This window comes from Microtus oregoni, unplaced genomic scaffold (assembly GCF_018167655.1).
Source record: "Microtus oregoni isolate MIOR12 unplaced genomic scaffold, Mior012 000064F_ref0000363, whole genome shotgun sequence".
Classification (NCBI taxonomy): domain Eukaryota; kingdom Metazoa; phylum Chordata; class Mammalia; order Rodentia; family Cricetidae; genus Microtus; species Microtus oregoni.
Genome location: NW_024543874.1, coordinates 7,392,154 through 7,408,926, shown reverse-complemented (window position 1 = coordinate 7,408,926; position 16,773 = coordinate 7,392,154). Strand labels below are relative to the sequence as shown.

General features: G+C 44.4%; 1 protein-coding gene across 4 annotated transcripts in view; it reads right to left on the bottom strand.

Annotated features, from left to right (window-relative positions):
* Dpp6 (dipeptidyl peptidase like 6) overlaps window positions 1-16,773 on the bottom strand; it is an 866,060-nt gene that overhangs the window by 252,988 nt on the left and 596,299 nt on the right. For all 4 annotated transcript variants that reach the window (XM_041640587.1, XM_041640589.1, XM_041640586.1 and 1 more), the window contains exon 4: window positions 8,388-8,482. In XM_041640587.1, coding sequence (XP_041496521.1) covers window positions 8,388-8,482 — 95 coding nt within the window. The remainder of the gene's footprint in view (window positions 1-8,387; window positions 8,483-16,773) is intronic.

The window sequence follows — 16,773 nt, the reverse complement described above, 5'->3', positions numbered from 1 at the left end:
GAGAGGGGTGGTAAAGTTGGGAGGGACAGAGGGAGAGTTGAAGGGTGGGGATGGAGGGGTGGAAATGATATAAATATAGTACTCACATATGGAATTCTCAAAAAATTTAAATAATTATCCTGACTAGTTCTGATGTAGGAGGATCTTCTATCTATCTGTTGCTTTCATTGGTTAATTAATAAAGAAAACTGCTTGGCCTGATAGGTCAGAACATAGGTAGGCGGAATAGACTGAACAGAATGCTGGGAGAAAGAAAGCAGAGTCAGGCAACTGCCATGAAGCTCCAGCCTGAGATGGACATGGGTTAGAATCTTCCTGATAAGCCATGACCCCGTGGTGATACATAGATTACTAGATATGGGTTAAAGCAAGATATGAGAGTTAGCCAAGAAGAGGCTAGATATAATGGGCCAGGCAGTGTTTAAATGAATACAGTTTGTGTGTTATTATTTCTGGGGCTAAGCTAGCTGTGCAGGAGCCAGCCAGGATGAAAAGCAGGCCTGCTTGCCTCATTACTACATAGTTCTATCCAACTTGATACAAGCTAGAATCATCAGAAAGGAGGGAATCTCAATTGAGAACATGACTCCCTAAGATCCAGCTGTAAGGCAGTACCGTAATTAGGGATGGTTGTGGGAGGACCCAGCCCATGGTGGGTGGTGCTATCTCTGGGCTGGTGGTCCTGGGTTCTATAAGAAAGCAGGCTGAGCAAGCCACAAGGAGGAGGAGGAAGAGGTGGAGGAAAAAGAGGAGAAGGAGGAGGAACAAGCCAGTACGCAGCACCCTCCATGGCCTCTGCATCAGCTCCTGCCTCCAGGATCTTGCTCCGTTTTAGTACCTGTCCTGATTCCTTCAGTGGTGAACAGTGCTGTGGGAATACAAGTGGAATAAACCCTTTTCTTCGCAAGTTTCTTTGGTCATGATGTTTCATGACAACACTGGTAACCCTGAATAAGATAGAAATAAAATAAAACAAGAATCATTGAGTATTTTTGACTTGTTAAGTCTCCTGAGAATTTCAGCTACATGAGGCCATGGTTGTGCGTTGCTTAGGACCCCTCTGGTCATACCGTAGGTGCTGAGAGTATGAAGAACTGCCAGTCCCTCACCCCATAGACCTTCTGGCATCACTTGTCTTGAGTTGTCAATTTTGACAGAATCTAGAATTATCAAAGAAGAGAGTTTCGGTGATTTTTTTTTTTGCATTAGATTGGTCTGTGGTCATGTCTGTGGAGATTATCTTAACTAAGTTGGGAAGACCGAACCTGAACTTGGACTGGCAGGGTAGGCGTCGGGAGTGGGGCCAGCCAGCCCCATTCCCATTCAAGAGGCTGAGACATGTACTCCTGCCGAATTTTGCTTTCTGTGAGAAAATGAACCATGGCCACCAGATCTTTCTATTTTTTAGTAGATGCCAGCAATCTGAATTTCAAGTTGAAATAAATCAGTCCCTAGCCAAGCAAAACATTTGAGGGACAGCACAAGCTGCCAGCTCCCATGTGACAGCAAAGACAAGGTTATTTTCCCCTCTAGAGTTTATTCTCACACTAATCAAAACCCAGTCTCAGATGTGGGATTGCCTTCAGGCTATGCTGGATCACCAATATCAGCACATGCCCATTACGTGTGGGCTCAGGTCACAGTGAGCTCTGGGTGCAGCAGCTGAAGCCGAGTGGGGCCCATGGGGCCCCCAGGGCCGACCTGCCTCCCTCCTGTGATGATGCCCATCAGACCTTCCTTTGTTCCCGGGTACAGCTGTGCCGTGCATTCAGGGACAGGAAATGGTAAGAGGCAGAGGGCAAGGACATAGTTTTTGTCACCTCACAAGGCAGGAGGCATGAAGTCCTGGGTAGAAATTAAATAAAGTGAAAGAAGTGACAGCGACTATCTAGTGACTCATGGGAGGAAGGAAACAGGAAAAGGAAAGAAACGGTCTGCTCCCCAGGACTCCTGCACTTCCTCTGCAGGCTGTGGCTGCTCTACTTTGGAAAATGCCTCTGAGCAGCTGCCCAATTACACTCCTCTTGTGAAGAGTCAAAATTAATTAATTTGAAGAGACCGATATAAAATTTCAGTTCTATGTCTAATGGTGATATAAAATCAAAATGATGTATGTTAGAGAAACAAAATGCCATTTTACTTGAATGTTAATTTGGTGGCTAAAATACGTGATTAATAATAAATTAACAGGGAGGCAAGGCAGAGCAAGGACAGGGAGAAGCATGACAGAAACGCCTCCTTGACAGCTGCTTCTCTCTTCTAAGAACTTCCAGTCATCCGCACAGTCCTTCGTATTCATCTTAGGAGGGCAGCAATGGCTCATCTCTTTGGAACATGAGGTTCAAATTTCATGAATCAGATTAAATTACTGAATAAATGCCATGAGACAGCAGCTGTCTAAATCACATTAGAAAACAACACAGAGTTTTGCCAGTCAGCAAGATGAACTGACTGCATGGTTAATATTTATTTCCTGGCCGTTTTGATGCAATGATGATGCCCTCCGTTACTCACGGATGTGTAGGCACCCTGCGTGTATTCTTCCATGAATTTTATAGAGCGTCATGAATTGTTTTCATATTACCCCAGTGCCTCTTGAGCTGCTGTTTTAAGGGCTACATCCTAATTCACCATTTCTATCCACGCATCTCATCTTCAGAGTGCCAGGGATTTGTGTTAATGTAAGCCGTTGTACCTTTCGGATTGTTTACTAGTGAAAAACTCCCCAGAGTGACTCGAGACGTACGAAATTTTGTATTGCTTTTGAAATGTCTTTCTAGGCTTCCTCCTAAGTGTCTGGCACAATTTAAATGACGAACAGGTGTTGCTCTTGCCACGGGCATCATCAATAAAAGGGACACAGAATGAGTATGTGTATTGCAGAAGTCAAACAAACCCCACAGACCCAACCATATCCCCTGAGGCCTTGCTGCCCCCCAATCTGCTGCCAGAAGCTGACAGGGAGCACGTACTGTCATCCTGTAGTCCCTAGGAGCCCCCCATGTTTCTCCCTGGCTACCCTCCAGCTGCATGATGTGAGAACTCTCCCCTCCTCAGGACCCTTTGAGAATAGAAGCCCCATGCTATCTATTGGAATGGAAGGTTCTCTCTCCCGCTCCGCGAGGACTCTCCTCAGAAGTCCACGGTACTGTACATACTCTTAATTCTCTCCTAATAAAGAAGTCACCTGGAGGACAATACTTCTCAGTGCCCCCCTCTTGAACCTGGCATCTCTCGTTTCCATTTCTACGATCTAAAAACAAGCCAGTACAGCCATCTTCCTGCCCTGCAAAATCACCAGATGGTGTATCAGGGTGAAACCAAGGTTCCGATCATAGACTGTCTCAGATTCCTCATCCGAGAGGGGTTACAATACCAACAACAACCCAGCTGGAGAGAGAGAGGTAAGTATCAAGTCCAGGCCTCTCCATCCAAGAACTCATGTTCTGTTTTGTTACAGAAGAACTTTAGAGTTAGTGCTAAGAGTCCTTAGGAGTTCAGGGCCTACAAAACCAATTTAATTGCATTAATAAGATGTAGTAAGGCCACTTTAAGCACACTTCTATGAGAAAAGAAGGGGGAGTCAAGGAAGGGAGCAGGGCAGGAGAGGAAAAACAGTCTCTGTTCAGCAGAGGAGAGACTCACTAGACTTTCCAGGTAACACATGACCACCAGACCTATGCCGTAACACCAGCAGGGGGAGATGGCTTCCTCACACCACCCACTTTTCAGGACAGAGGGTGTGTAATATATCAAAAAACATCTTTGCTGACACAGAGTCTTCTTAGGATAATGAAAATAAGATAATACTTAAGTTATTTTTAAGGTGAGAGTAATAGAATGTTCCAGAATTCCTGAGACACCAATTATACCTCATGGGAAAGTTGCTTTGGGTTCGTTTTTAAAATTTATTTCCTGACTGTTGGTGACACTAACAGCATTTGAGGACTTGGTCCCCCTCTGTACAGCAGAAGCTCATGTCCTATTAGGAAGACGATTCTTCTGTCTGCTGCTGCATCTGCAAGGAGGTTTATGCATGCAGCTATGAAGGGGAAGCCTAAGATGCACTGGAGAAATCAGGATGCTGAAGATGCTAGCACATAGACTGTCTGCTGAGAAAAGCTGTAGGTACCATGAAGGTGACCCTAGAGAGAGGTGCTAGGGCAGCAGAGCTGGGTGGGAGGAGCTACATGTGCCCACTAGAAGCCAGATAGTTTCATCACAAGCCCAGATGCTAGAGATGGAGCCAGAAGATTTGGCATTTCCCTTGCTTGGCTTTGGTTTCTCTTTGGTCTGACCGTCTTGGCATTCTCCTGATTCTCCCTTTTGGAATGGGAATGTTTGCTTTGTGCCACCGTATATTGGAAATAGGCAACTAGTATTTTAATTTACATGAGCTCACAGTTAAGAGGCTGCCTTCAGTCTCAGACTGACTTGGACTTTCAAGCAGAGCTGAGTCTGATAAAGACCGACATCTGAAGTCAGACTGAATGCACTATGAGATGGCCATGAGTCTACAGGGACACAGCTTGAAGGCAATGACTTAAAAGTGATACATGGGTGTCAAGTTACAAGGGGCAGACCTGTAATCACTATATTGATTATCAAGTTGGCAATATTTAGAAATCACCATGGAAATAGACCTCTGCATGTCTGTGAGGGATTGTCTGCAGTACAGCTGAGGTGGGAAGGCCCACTCTAAATGAGGCAGCACCGTTCGTAGTCTGAATCCTGGACAGAATGAAGAGAAGGCCAGCTGGACATAGGTGTTCATCACTCTCTGCTTCCTGACTGTGGATACGATACGACAGGCTGCACTGAGCTCTTGCAGCCACATTGTCCTCACTGTGACCGACTGTAACCCCTTTAAACAGTGAGCCAAAATAACCCCTCTCTTCCCGAAGCTGCATTTTGTAGGTGTTTTGCTACAGCAGCGTGACAGTCATCTCCTTCAATGACTGTGTTAAAGTTTTTCACTAAATGACGCTGTTTGGGAAGGGTAAGGCATGCCACACATGAGGCCAGCACTCAACCTAACTTCTGTTTTTTAGACAGGGTTTCTCTGACTGCCCTGGAACTCACTCTAGTTCCACCTGTCTCCAGTGCTGGGATTAAAGGCCTGTACCACCAGGGCCTGGCTTCAGCCCAAGTGTGACTCCGTCCCAAAGACACTGACTTGGCTCCTTCTTACAGGGCAGATAGAGGGTCACATGTCCTCTCGTCCAATCACTGTGAGTTAGGGAAGAGGCTAGAAGCATGTGTATAAAATTTATCTGTTCTAATTGGCATAGGAAAAAGAATGTGATTAGTAAGATTGCAGAATATATTTTAAAATTTAGCTGACCACAGAATTCACAGTTTGTTTTCTGTTTCTCCACTTGTTTTACAGACTAACCTGGAAATTACAATTGGTCTCACAGGGGCATCGGGCTGCCTTTAGTAATTTAACAACCTTGAATTCATATAAGAATGGACCACCTATTGATCAACAGAAGGGGTTGAAGCTTGGCTATAGAATACAGGGTTGGTAGAGTAGTTGGGGGAGACTGTGGAACCCTTGGGAGGTGGGTGTGTCTCTGGAAATTAAACCTTGAGGGTTAAAGGCAGCGCTAGTCTCTGCTTCCTGATCCACTGAGCTGTTAATAAGCAGCTGCTATGAGATCACACTACCACAGGACCTACTGTGAGATCCATACACCAAAGGACCTACTGTGAGATCCACCACCACAGGACCTACTGTGAGATCCTAACACAGGACCTACTGTGAGATCCCACCACCACAGGACCTACTGTGAGATCCAGCCACCACAGGACCTACTGTGAGGTCCCACCACCACAGGGCCTACTGTGAGATATAGCCACCACAGGACCTACTGTGAGATCCAGCCACCACAGGGCCTACTGTGAGATCCAGCCACCACAGGACCTACTGTGAGGTCCCACCACCACAGGGCCTACTGTGAGATCCACCATCACAGGACCTACTGTGAGATCCCACCACCACAGGGCCTACTGTGAGATCCAGCCACCACAGGGCCTACTGTGAGGTCCAGCCACCACAGGGCCTACTGTGAGATCCACCACCACAGGACCTACTGTGAGATCCAGCCACCACAGGGCTGACTGTTGCCACACCTTCTCCTTCATGACTGACTGTGCCCTCTGCAAACCATCCATTCAAATAAACTTCCCCTCCCTTAATTTGCTTCTTGCCAGGGTTTTGGTGGCACCAATACAGAGAAGAGTGGAGCATGCCCACACTCCATGTTGCCTGTTCCTTTGGTTTCACCCTGCCTCACCTTGGGAAGACACAGGGTTTGCAGGTTCCTTGTTGTTGGGTCTCACGGCAGCCTGCCATGTTCTAGGCTGGCAGGAGAAATTATTTCAACTTGGAAAAGAAGAAACAGGAGTCCAGACACTTGAAGCAACTAAAAAGGAATTAAACCCAGATTTTGCATCTGAATTACAGTGTAGGCCACTAAGTGACATTTATTCTGTGTTCCTTTTTTTTTTTAAATTCTGTTTCTGGCAGTATTTAAATGAATGAAAAATTTTCCAATGATCAGATTGCATGTATTCAATGTCCAATAAATGTTTGTAAATTAGTGCATTTGTGACATCTCAGGGCAATAAAGACTGGTAAATGGAATAAGCCAGTTAATGTGTGAGGGGAACATTTTTTCTGTACCTAAAATAAATTCTGAAATTGTCTATTTGACTAAGACAACATCGGTCAAACACGACCTGTTAGAAACTACTGATTTTAAAGACTTATTTACTTTTATTTTACGTGCATAGGTTTTTGCCTGCATGTGTGTCTGTGTACCACATGTGTGCCTTTTGTATGAGGAGGCCAAAAGTGGGTACTGGATCCTCTGGGACTGCAGTTATAACCAGCTGTGAACCACCATGGGGTGCTAGGAACCTGGGTCCTCCGGAAGGACAGCCAGTGCCCTTAACCATTGAGCCATCTCTCCGGCACCTAAGGGGCTGCACTCTGTGTCTTCTGCATGTATGGCTATACATATCCTCTTGGCTTGGACTAAACCACACCCTAAGCTGGAAATGACTCTCCCCTCAGCAGCAGGCAGAGTGCCTTCTCTTCCCGATGAACATTTAAAAATGTTTCTGTAACTTTAGTATTTGAAGTGGCTGAGTCAGATGACTTTTTAATAATTCTACCCCAATGATCTTTTAGTGCAACAGGGTAGGCACAGTCTTCTCTCCTAGTCCTCTATGGACAATATAATTTGATTGAACCTCAAAATGATTCTGGGAATGAAACCATCATGGGGTGGGACCAGGTTATATAAAAAGCAGGATGCAGCTATGTTAAAGACATGGTATCCTCAGAGCAGAAAGAAATGTAATAGAAAAATGTGACAGACTAAGCTAAGAGTAGAGGCGGCTTTTTCTGGGGCCAGGAGGGGTGGTCAGTGAAGAAGACACTCTTCCTAGGCAGAGCTCCTGGACCTGGCCACCCCAGGCTTCTGGGACTCCTAGAGGCTCATCTGCCAGTGGCCTTCTCTGGGGCGGGCTGGCCTTTCCTATAGCTCTTCTGCTCCAAATTCCATCAGCCTGGGATTCCTCCACAGGTTCTAGTCTTAGCCGGCTGGTTTATCATCACTCTGACCTGGACATTTGGCCATTTTCCAGGTCTCACTATTCATGTGCTTTTTCTTTTTACTGCCCCAAGGGAACCAGGCAAGAAAATGATCAACCCTTGGGTTCACAGGGGCACTGTCCCTAACACCAAGGGCGAAGGCATTGCAAACAAAGAAAGGAAGTCAATCCCCTTTTGATGATCTCTGGTAGTGAATCAGGCAGTTTTACAAATACCTTCATGCACAAATCCAAAACGAGGCTTCCTGGATTAAAAAGCAATACCTTCAGATCAGCTTATTACTTATTTTTAAATCATAAAAAAACCCTTACTGTACCCAATGCTCTCTCTGTCATGACACAGCTATGGCACCTAAGTCAATATTCCCTGAGCAGGTGAAGATTTTTTTTTTCTTAATAAGATTGGGCAAGTTCTCCTGAAGTATTATTCTGTGGGCTTTATTGCGATTGTTCTGTAAATGTGTGAAAGCCTTCGGACGTTATCTTTCAATTATACTTGACATACAACACCTGCTTCCAACACCTGTGGAAGGATTTTCAGGACCCACCCCACCCGCCAAAGGAAGCAGACTTTCAATTTACTAAATTAGTGAACTTTCAATTTCCCAATATCTTTACTTGCTCAGCCAGAGGTATTACAAGTTAATGCTTCTCCTCGGCTCAACCGAAAGTTGAAACTTAAAGTCATTTTCTGCTTTATTGATTTGCAGGAGGAGAAAAAAAATTACTCTGAAATTATCCTGGTTATTAGAGAGAGTACTTACAATCTTTTTGCCTTCTATTAAAACCGTAGAATTATTGGTTTCAACATTCCGCAGTATGACGTTCCCTTTCCGTTCTCTATAGATGAATTCTTTATCTATAAGAAGGGAAACAGAAAAAAAAAAAACACATGAGCCACCCAGAAACCCTCAGTGTTTGACGGACGTGCATGTGAAATGAATTGTGTAGTTCATCTCAGAGAGGGACCTCTCAAACGCGGTGCCTACTTCTAGCTCCCCAGGCGTGGCCTCCAGGACGCTCGTCTCTGAGCCATCCCTGCTCCACACAGACAGCGTAGCGCATGTGTGCAGTTTGCATCTACGAAGGACTTTCTTGGGCAAGGCATACAGAGTGGATACACGAAGCAGATGGAATCTGCTACTACAGAGGAGTAGACGGTTGGTAGCGAAGGTACTGACAGCTCCCTGGATCTGAGATTACCCATGGCCGCACCCTGAAAGCCAACTTCACTCTTGTCTGTCAGCTCCTGGTGTAAATCCCCCAGTTTCCTGCCAGGGACATCTTTTGAATCTATCATTAGCTGTGGTGACTCTGGTCTTTTCAAAATCCCAATTATTCCCTTAATTATTGATATTTAGTGGCTAGGGAGATGCTCAGTGAGTAAAATGTTTGCTTTGAAAGTATAATGTCCTGAGTTGAACCCAGAATTCACTTAGAAATATTGGGAATGGTGTTGCATGTGTGTGTGCACTACTAGAGGCCAGAAGAGGCTGTCAGACCCCTGGAGACGGAGGTCCAGGTGCTTGTCAGTTTATCTAATTTGGGAGCTGGGAACTGAACTTTGGTCTTCTGCAGGAGTAGCAAACACTCTTTACCACTGAGTTGTCTCTCCAGCCCTAACAATTGGCAAATCTGTGATGGGCAAACCTGCCTTCACCTTGGAGGATATAACAGTGCGTAGGGACACAGGCGAGAGGCCCTAGCAGCCACTTCTAACCCTGTCCACAGCACAGTATCTGCTCTAGGAACCTCCACCTCTGTCGGGAAGCCATTGCCATAGCTGCTCATTTAACCTGAAGTTAAAACATCAACAAAACTGCTGAAAGCAAAGAGTGGAAGGTGAACGTTCCAGAAAGCAGAGAGAAGGAGGAGTGGGGGCCCAGGAGGGGAGCTGGGAAGAATATGATCAGAAGACACTGTATACATGTATGAAAAGCCATAATAAAATCCATTTTCATGTATACTTGATGCAGGTTAATAAAAACAAGATGAGAATGGTTGACTCCTGTCTGTTTTCTGAAGTATTTTTGATTTTTCTTTTCAAAACTGAGGCTTTAGTTTGCATGGAGAAGACTTGTTTGTGCATGAGGCAAGGACTGAATTTTATCTATTTACACCCAGAATGTCCCAGGAAATTCTGATGCCATTACTCTCTCAGTGATAAGTCATGTGATCTCAAAGCTTCGTCAGCAACCCATGTGTTCCTGGAGTCTGATGTGGTTGTATGTGTGTGTTTGTGTGTGTGTTCACATGCACCTCTGTGTGTATGTTTGAGTGAGCAATGCATATGTGCATGTATGCATTCATACATGTGAGTTCAGGCATGCATGTGCCACAGTGCAGGTATGCAGATCAGAGAACCATCTGGAGTGTGGGTCTTCACCTTCTACCTTGGTTGAGACAAGGTCTCTGTTATTCCCTGCAGTGTGCTCCACGCTAGCTGGCCTGTAACGCAGGCTTTAGCTTATGGCTTTCCATCCAATCCCAACACCTGTGTCTGTCCCTTTGGCACTTCTACCTTCTGCTGGTGTCTGGAGATTTTCAGCAAGTCTTGGGTGTAATGAGTCAAGCCTGAAGCTCGTCCTGCTTTTCCCAGTTGTGCTGTCCAGTCTACACCCTTGCTTTTCTGAAACATTTCAAGCTTAAAGAAGTACTGAGGATCAGGACACTATGGCAACAGATATACAGTTCATCTCGATGACTGCTGCTGCTGTGGAATTCTGGGCTTTCTTTGACTCTTCAGCATTTTCACTCACTCTATCTAATGATGGGTTTAGTAAGACAATTTCCTTCAATTGCATGTCATGCACTTTGACCGGGGATGCAACCGGAGATCATCCAACAGAGGGATATAAGTGAGACTCAGAAAGACAAATGCCCCGTGATTTCTCTCATCTGTGGATTCCAGATTCCATGCAAACAGGTCAAGTTTTTCAAAGCTGAGGTGGCACCTGGGAAGAAGGGAATATTAGTGTCCTACCTATTTTTCTGGTGCTGTCATAACTACCATCACCAATTGGGGAGGAAAGAGTTCATTATATCTTACAGATTAGAGTCTATCATGAAGGGTGGTCAGGGAAGCAACTCAAGGCAGGAACCTGGAGGCAGGAGCTGAAGCAGAGGCCACCGACAAGTGCTGCTTACTGACCTATTCCTTGTGGCTTGTTCAGCCTGCTTTCTTTTAGAACCCAGGACCATCTTTCTAAGAGTGGTACCTCCCATAGTGATGAGGTCCTTCCACATCAATACTTAGTCAAGAAAATGTCCCATAAATATTGCCACAGCCGAATCTTCAGGAGGTAATTTCTCAGCTGAGGTTCACACTTCCAAACTGACCTGAGTTTATGTCGTGTTGACAAGAGTTAACCAGAACAGTTCATTCCTCTGGCCCCAAACAACTTATTTACATCTTCTTAGAGTCTTATTGACACTGAAGTCACTTTAGTAGATGGATTTTGATCACCATCTATAATACATCAGCCACAAACTTTCTGGCATTTTATGGAATTGTAATCATCACTTAACTGTTATTCAGTTATTTCTATTGAATTAATATAAAATTAATTTTCATTATTGAAGCTTTATTCAATGTTCTTTTTAGTTCTAGCCTACTGGGGAAAAAATATTCCCTAAGAGGGTTTTCACTTCCAAAACCAGGTCAGGTCACAAGGCGATGTGCATTTCCGTTCAGATTATCAGGGACTATGCCAGAGAGGCTTGAAGAGGCCTGTGGGCTTTGTTCTTGATGTCAGGTAGGGGGCAGCATTTCACCCTCAAGCTTGAGAGTAGCTGTAAGAGCTCTCTCTCATAAGCAGACTTTGTAGGTCTGAGTCTGTGAGCTTGAACTGCTCAGTTGCTGAGAGCCTTGCCTTGAAAGGTTGTTGACTATTCCAGAATGCTTTTCAGCAAATGGTGAATTTACCATGTGAGTTTTAGTTAATCCAATGAGCTGTGTCTTTAGATGCAAGTCCAGGACCAGGCCTGCTGTGCATGCTGTAATGCGCCACTTCCCATAGTCTTGGTTCTAATTTGACAATGCTTGGCTCAGGCTTTGGCATCCGAGATCATGGGAGATACTGGTTAGTTTGGTTCTTGGCTTGCGTGGCTCTAAAGTAAGAGCAATATTGACTTCATAACATGCATTGGGAAGTATTTGAACCAGTTCTGCTTTATGAACAAATGAAGCCTGGATTTGCATAGTTTTGTAGTGGTATCATCTGAGCCTCAGGCTTTCTTTGTGGAAGGCTTGTGATCCTAAATTCAAATTCTTCAGTTGATACAGAGCTATTCACACTCTCTATTCTTGGATCTGTTTTGATGAGGTGAGTTATTCAAGAAAACTATTCATGTGATAGAGTAGGTAAATGTTTTTAAAATAATGTAGGGAGAAGACATTTTTTCTCATCCATAACAAAAGACAGATGAACAAGAGAAAAGTGGGCAAAATATTAAAAAGGAGTTTTATTGGAATGAAACTCTTCGGAGAAGAACTAGAGAAATGGGAAAGCTTGTGTCTTTCTACGCTTCAGACTGATGGAAAGTGGGCAAGGATGGGAAACAGGATAGAACCAAGGGAACACAATTGCAGTGACAATTAGGGTTCAGAAAAGCTTGCATGCACCTCTTCTTCTCTGTGCCCCCGAGCGTTTAGTGATAGGAGCACCTCCTTTATATGCATGTCAGGGAGGCACTTCCAGAGCCGTCTTAGGATCTGTGTTAGAGCAAGCCAGAGAGGTCTTTGGCATTCTGCTTTGGGGAGGACGGGCCAGGGACTTCTGCTACTGTAGTGACCCTTGGATTCCAGTGCCTTATATTTTGGGGTCTCATGTCTTGAGTCCCAACTTTGCTCCTAGTACTATTTGATCATCTTTTTAGGAGGCTGATAGTTTGTGACTTCATAGAATATTAGGACTGCAGCTATGGCCCTGGTGTTTTCTGCAAAGGGAAGTTTGTGTGTTTCTTGTCCAGATAGATCTAGGCTCTGTAGATATTCACTGGTTTCATTGACCTTTGCAAAGGGTATGAGTTTGACAACATAATTTTCATCTCAGTATTTGACTTCAAGATTTAACCAATTTCTTCCCTACCCTTTTTTTGTTTCGTTTACTTTAGCCTTACCATGTTCTTTTTCTGACTTCTTCAGGGTGGATACTAGGCCTTTGGTATATTTTCCACCTTTTCAAAAAAAAAATACTGTCAAAGCTAACAATTTACTTCTATGGGTAGCAGCAGATACATTTTACACATTTTAAAGATAAACCTTTAGAATGCCTGTGTGTATGCTGTGTGTCTCTGTGAATGTATGTGGTCTGTATGCAAATGCTAGTGGAGGTCATAGGAGAGCGTTGGGCTCCCTGCAGCTGTGGTTGCAGGAGCTGGGAGTAGTCCCAGGGGACTGAGTTCAGGTTTCCTAGAAGAGCAGCTGATGCTCTTAACTGCCAAGGCATCTCTCCAGCCTCAGATCTTACAACTAAAGAAGATTTATTTTATTTTGTTTATGCATGTGTCTGTGTGAGTGTGTGTGTGTGTGTCTGTGCAGGCGCCCCCACAGAGGACCAAAGAAGGCATCAGAACCCTTGGAGCTGGAGTCACAGGCATTGGTGCACCCCACCCCTGATGTGGTCGCTGGGGTCGAAACTCTAATCCTCATGAGTGAGGAGCAAGTACTTTGAACCACCAAGTCACCTCTCCAGATGCTCATCTCACAGATTAACATGCTGAGCTATATTATTATCCAATTTATACTACTCGAAGTGATCGATGGAGGTAGCGTAATCTCTATCCAAATTTTAATGTCTTCTGTTTTTTACAGAAGTAGAACAAATCACAAATTCTCAAAGTCACAGAGAACCTCAAATTGTCAAGATAATGTTGAATAAAAACGCACAAAGCTGAGCATCACACCCCCAATTTCAAAACCTCTATCAAAGCATCTCTAGTGAGAACACTATGGTGTTGGCTGAAAACAGATGCATAAAGCAACAAAGCCAGCAATGAAACAGAATGGAAATACCAGAAAAAAACACATATTTATTCCCATTTGAATTTTTGACACAGGTGCCAAGAATACATATCAGAGAAAGGATCATGATTTTGTGGATCCTGGATATCCACACACAGAAGAATGGAACTAAACTCTTACTCCATACTCCATGCAAAAACCAATCCAATAGATTAAAACTTTACATATGAACTCTTAACCCTTCAAACTTCTACAAGAAAACATGGGGGAGCTGGAGAGATGGCTCAGCTACCAACAAGAGCCCTTGTTGTACTTTCGGAGGACCTGAGTTTGCTTCCAAGTACCCACATTAGGCAGCTCACAACTGCCTCTGAGTCCAGCTTCATAGTGTCTGATGCCCTCTTCTGAATGCATACACATAAAAAAAGATTAAAATTTTAGAAAGAAAATATAGGGAGGAAGTAATAAGACATTGGCTTGGGCAGTGACTTTTGGGGCAAGACCCTCATAACCACAGCAACAAAAGCAAAACCACAAGCGAGTGGCTTAGCATCAAACTAAATAGTGTCTCTATTCACCAAATTTGACTGCGTTTCATTGCACTAGGTAGTGACTGCCCTAGCGATTGTAATATAGGCCTCCAGCTCCTCCCAGCTGACAAACTGCTTCTCATGAAATGCAGAAATCTGTTGATCCTCCGGGGCCCATCTATTCCCCTTTGCAGCTGCCATGTGTGTTATACCAGCATACTTCACACATCCCACCAGACTATGTTATCATTTTTTGCCTGTTATGAAATATGTCAAGGTGAAAAGTCATAAAGATAAAGTCATCTCATGCTGCGGACATTTTCCCTCACATTTCTGATGCTGCCTGTTGCTAGTGAGGGCCCTGGGTTCCCACTGAGTGCCATTTCTTGCTTTTGAAGAATTTCTTGCGGTCTCTAGTTATGTGGGTTCACTGGCAACATGCTTATTTATCCTTTCTGAATAAATATCTTCCTTTCCCTGTATTTCTGAAGGAGTCTCTGAATGCTATTTCCAGTTTCTTTTCATCGTTTTGAAGTTTTGTTCCATTCTCTTCTGGCTGACACAGCTTCTAACAGGAAGGCAGCCATTGAATTTCCTGGCTCCCAGTGTCACCTTCCTTAGGTGCTTTTGTATTGGTTCCAACAGGAGCTTTAGAGCGGGCTTCTGGAAGACTTTGTTGGTTTCTGCGTGCCTGGCTTCTGAAAATGTACATCTTCCATCATCCAAGAGAGTGGTCCCCAGAGGCTCTGTTGAAATGCTTGGTCCACAGTGGATGGAACTGTCTGGGAAGAAGTAGTTGGTGTGGCCTTGTTGCAGGATGCATGTCACTTGGGTGGCATGTGAGGTTTCAAAAGCCCATGGCATTCCCAGTCTATTCTTTTGCTCTCCAGCTTGTCCATCAGGCTGTAAGCTCTCAGCTCCTGCTGCAGCACCATGCCTGCCTGCTGTCATGCTTCCCACCATGATGGTCATGGACTCGCCCTCTGAAACCATAAGCTCCCAATTAAATGCTTCCTTCTGTAAGTTTCTTCACAGCAATAGAAAAGTAGCTAAGACACACCTAAGCTACTTTCGCTGACTATCCATTTTGAACCCTTAACTTCCTTCCTTTCCTTCTGGCTTTCCAATTGCACATACCATGTTAGCTATCATCTCCCAGACTTCCGATTCTCTCTCTTTCTCCATGTTTGCATATATGTACGGCATATTTTAGTTGCGTGTGGGTACACATGTGTGTGCATATGCTCACGCACATGTGTGCAAATATGGAGTCTTCCTCCATTACCCTCCACATTATTCATTGAAACATGGTCTCTCCATTGAGCAGCTAATCTATCTGGCTAGCTTACGGCATTGGTTCTGTCTCTGGAATTACAGGTGGGTCACCATGCCCACTCAGCAATTCTGTGGATGATGGAAGATCCAGACTCCTGTTCCCACACTTGTGGAATACTTTACCTACTCAGCCGTCTCCATCTCCTTCCCCTCCATGCTCTCCTCTCTGCTTGCCTTGGATAATCTCCTGGACAGCCATCAAGGTCCTCTCAGTCCTTTGCCACAGTCATTCGCTGATCGGGCCAACCAATCAATGTTCTCAGCCTTGTAATTTATCTTTTCCCAATTAGAAATTTTTATTTTGCATCTTTATCACTTCTATTTTCCTATCTAGACCTCATGCTTCTCTGTCAGAGTTTCAGTTCAATGAACACATGCCCATGTCAGTTCTTTAGCAAAGTTATCTTTCCTGGTTCCAAACTCTGCTTCATTTTGGATCAAACTTGACTCATTTTCTTTCCTGTTGGGGGATGGTTCTTCAGTTCTTCGTGACTCAGGAAAGCTTGGTCATGCCCTAGATAACATGGACTTTCAACATTTGGCTCCTGCCCACTGTCCCCACTTCTTCTGTTAGGCCCACAACCTTCTTCACTGAGTGGAAGCTGCTTTGCTTTGGGACAGCATTTTCACTCACAATGCCAACATTTTGCCTCTGGCTAAAGTTCTTTGAATTCTTCCCTACCTGGGTGCTTTGGTTTCCCCATCCAAGCTATTAGGAGGTGCTTGCTGGAGGCTTCTCTGCACCTCTCTCTATGCTGATTTTTCACTCTTATAGGCTCTCAAACCACAGCTTCCTCATGTCCAGGGTTCCTGTCCCAGCCCTGGTAGCCATTCACCTCACTGTAGAGTGCTCTGTCGGTCTCCTGTAGGACTCACTTCTTTATAGCACACAGTTCTGTATGTTCTGGATCAGCAGTTTTTCAATTTTGAGTAAGCATATTAAGTGTAACATAGAAGTAGCACATAACAAGCTAAAGTAAAAAAGTAAATAGTAATGGACAGAGAGCTAGAGATGATGATGGACGGGTGGACAGGTAGGTAGACAGACAGACGATAGAGAACAAAAATCAACTCCACTGCTCATAATATCCAGCAGAAACTGACTAGGAAAGCTCCTTTAAGGCAGCTAGCTGGAGTTCCTGATAGAGTGAGTCCAAGGCAGAGTCCAAGCATCCCTTGGACAATGCTTCTAAGTAGAAGAACCAATAGTAACAGAAATGACACTGAATCTGGTGTTTGCCACATGGAGTAACTATTTAGAGCACAAGATAAAACAAAGACAGAAGGATTTCTACTCAATGGGCTGACATCAGAAGGTGC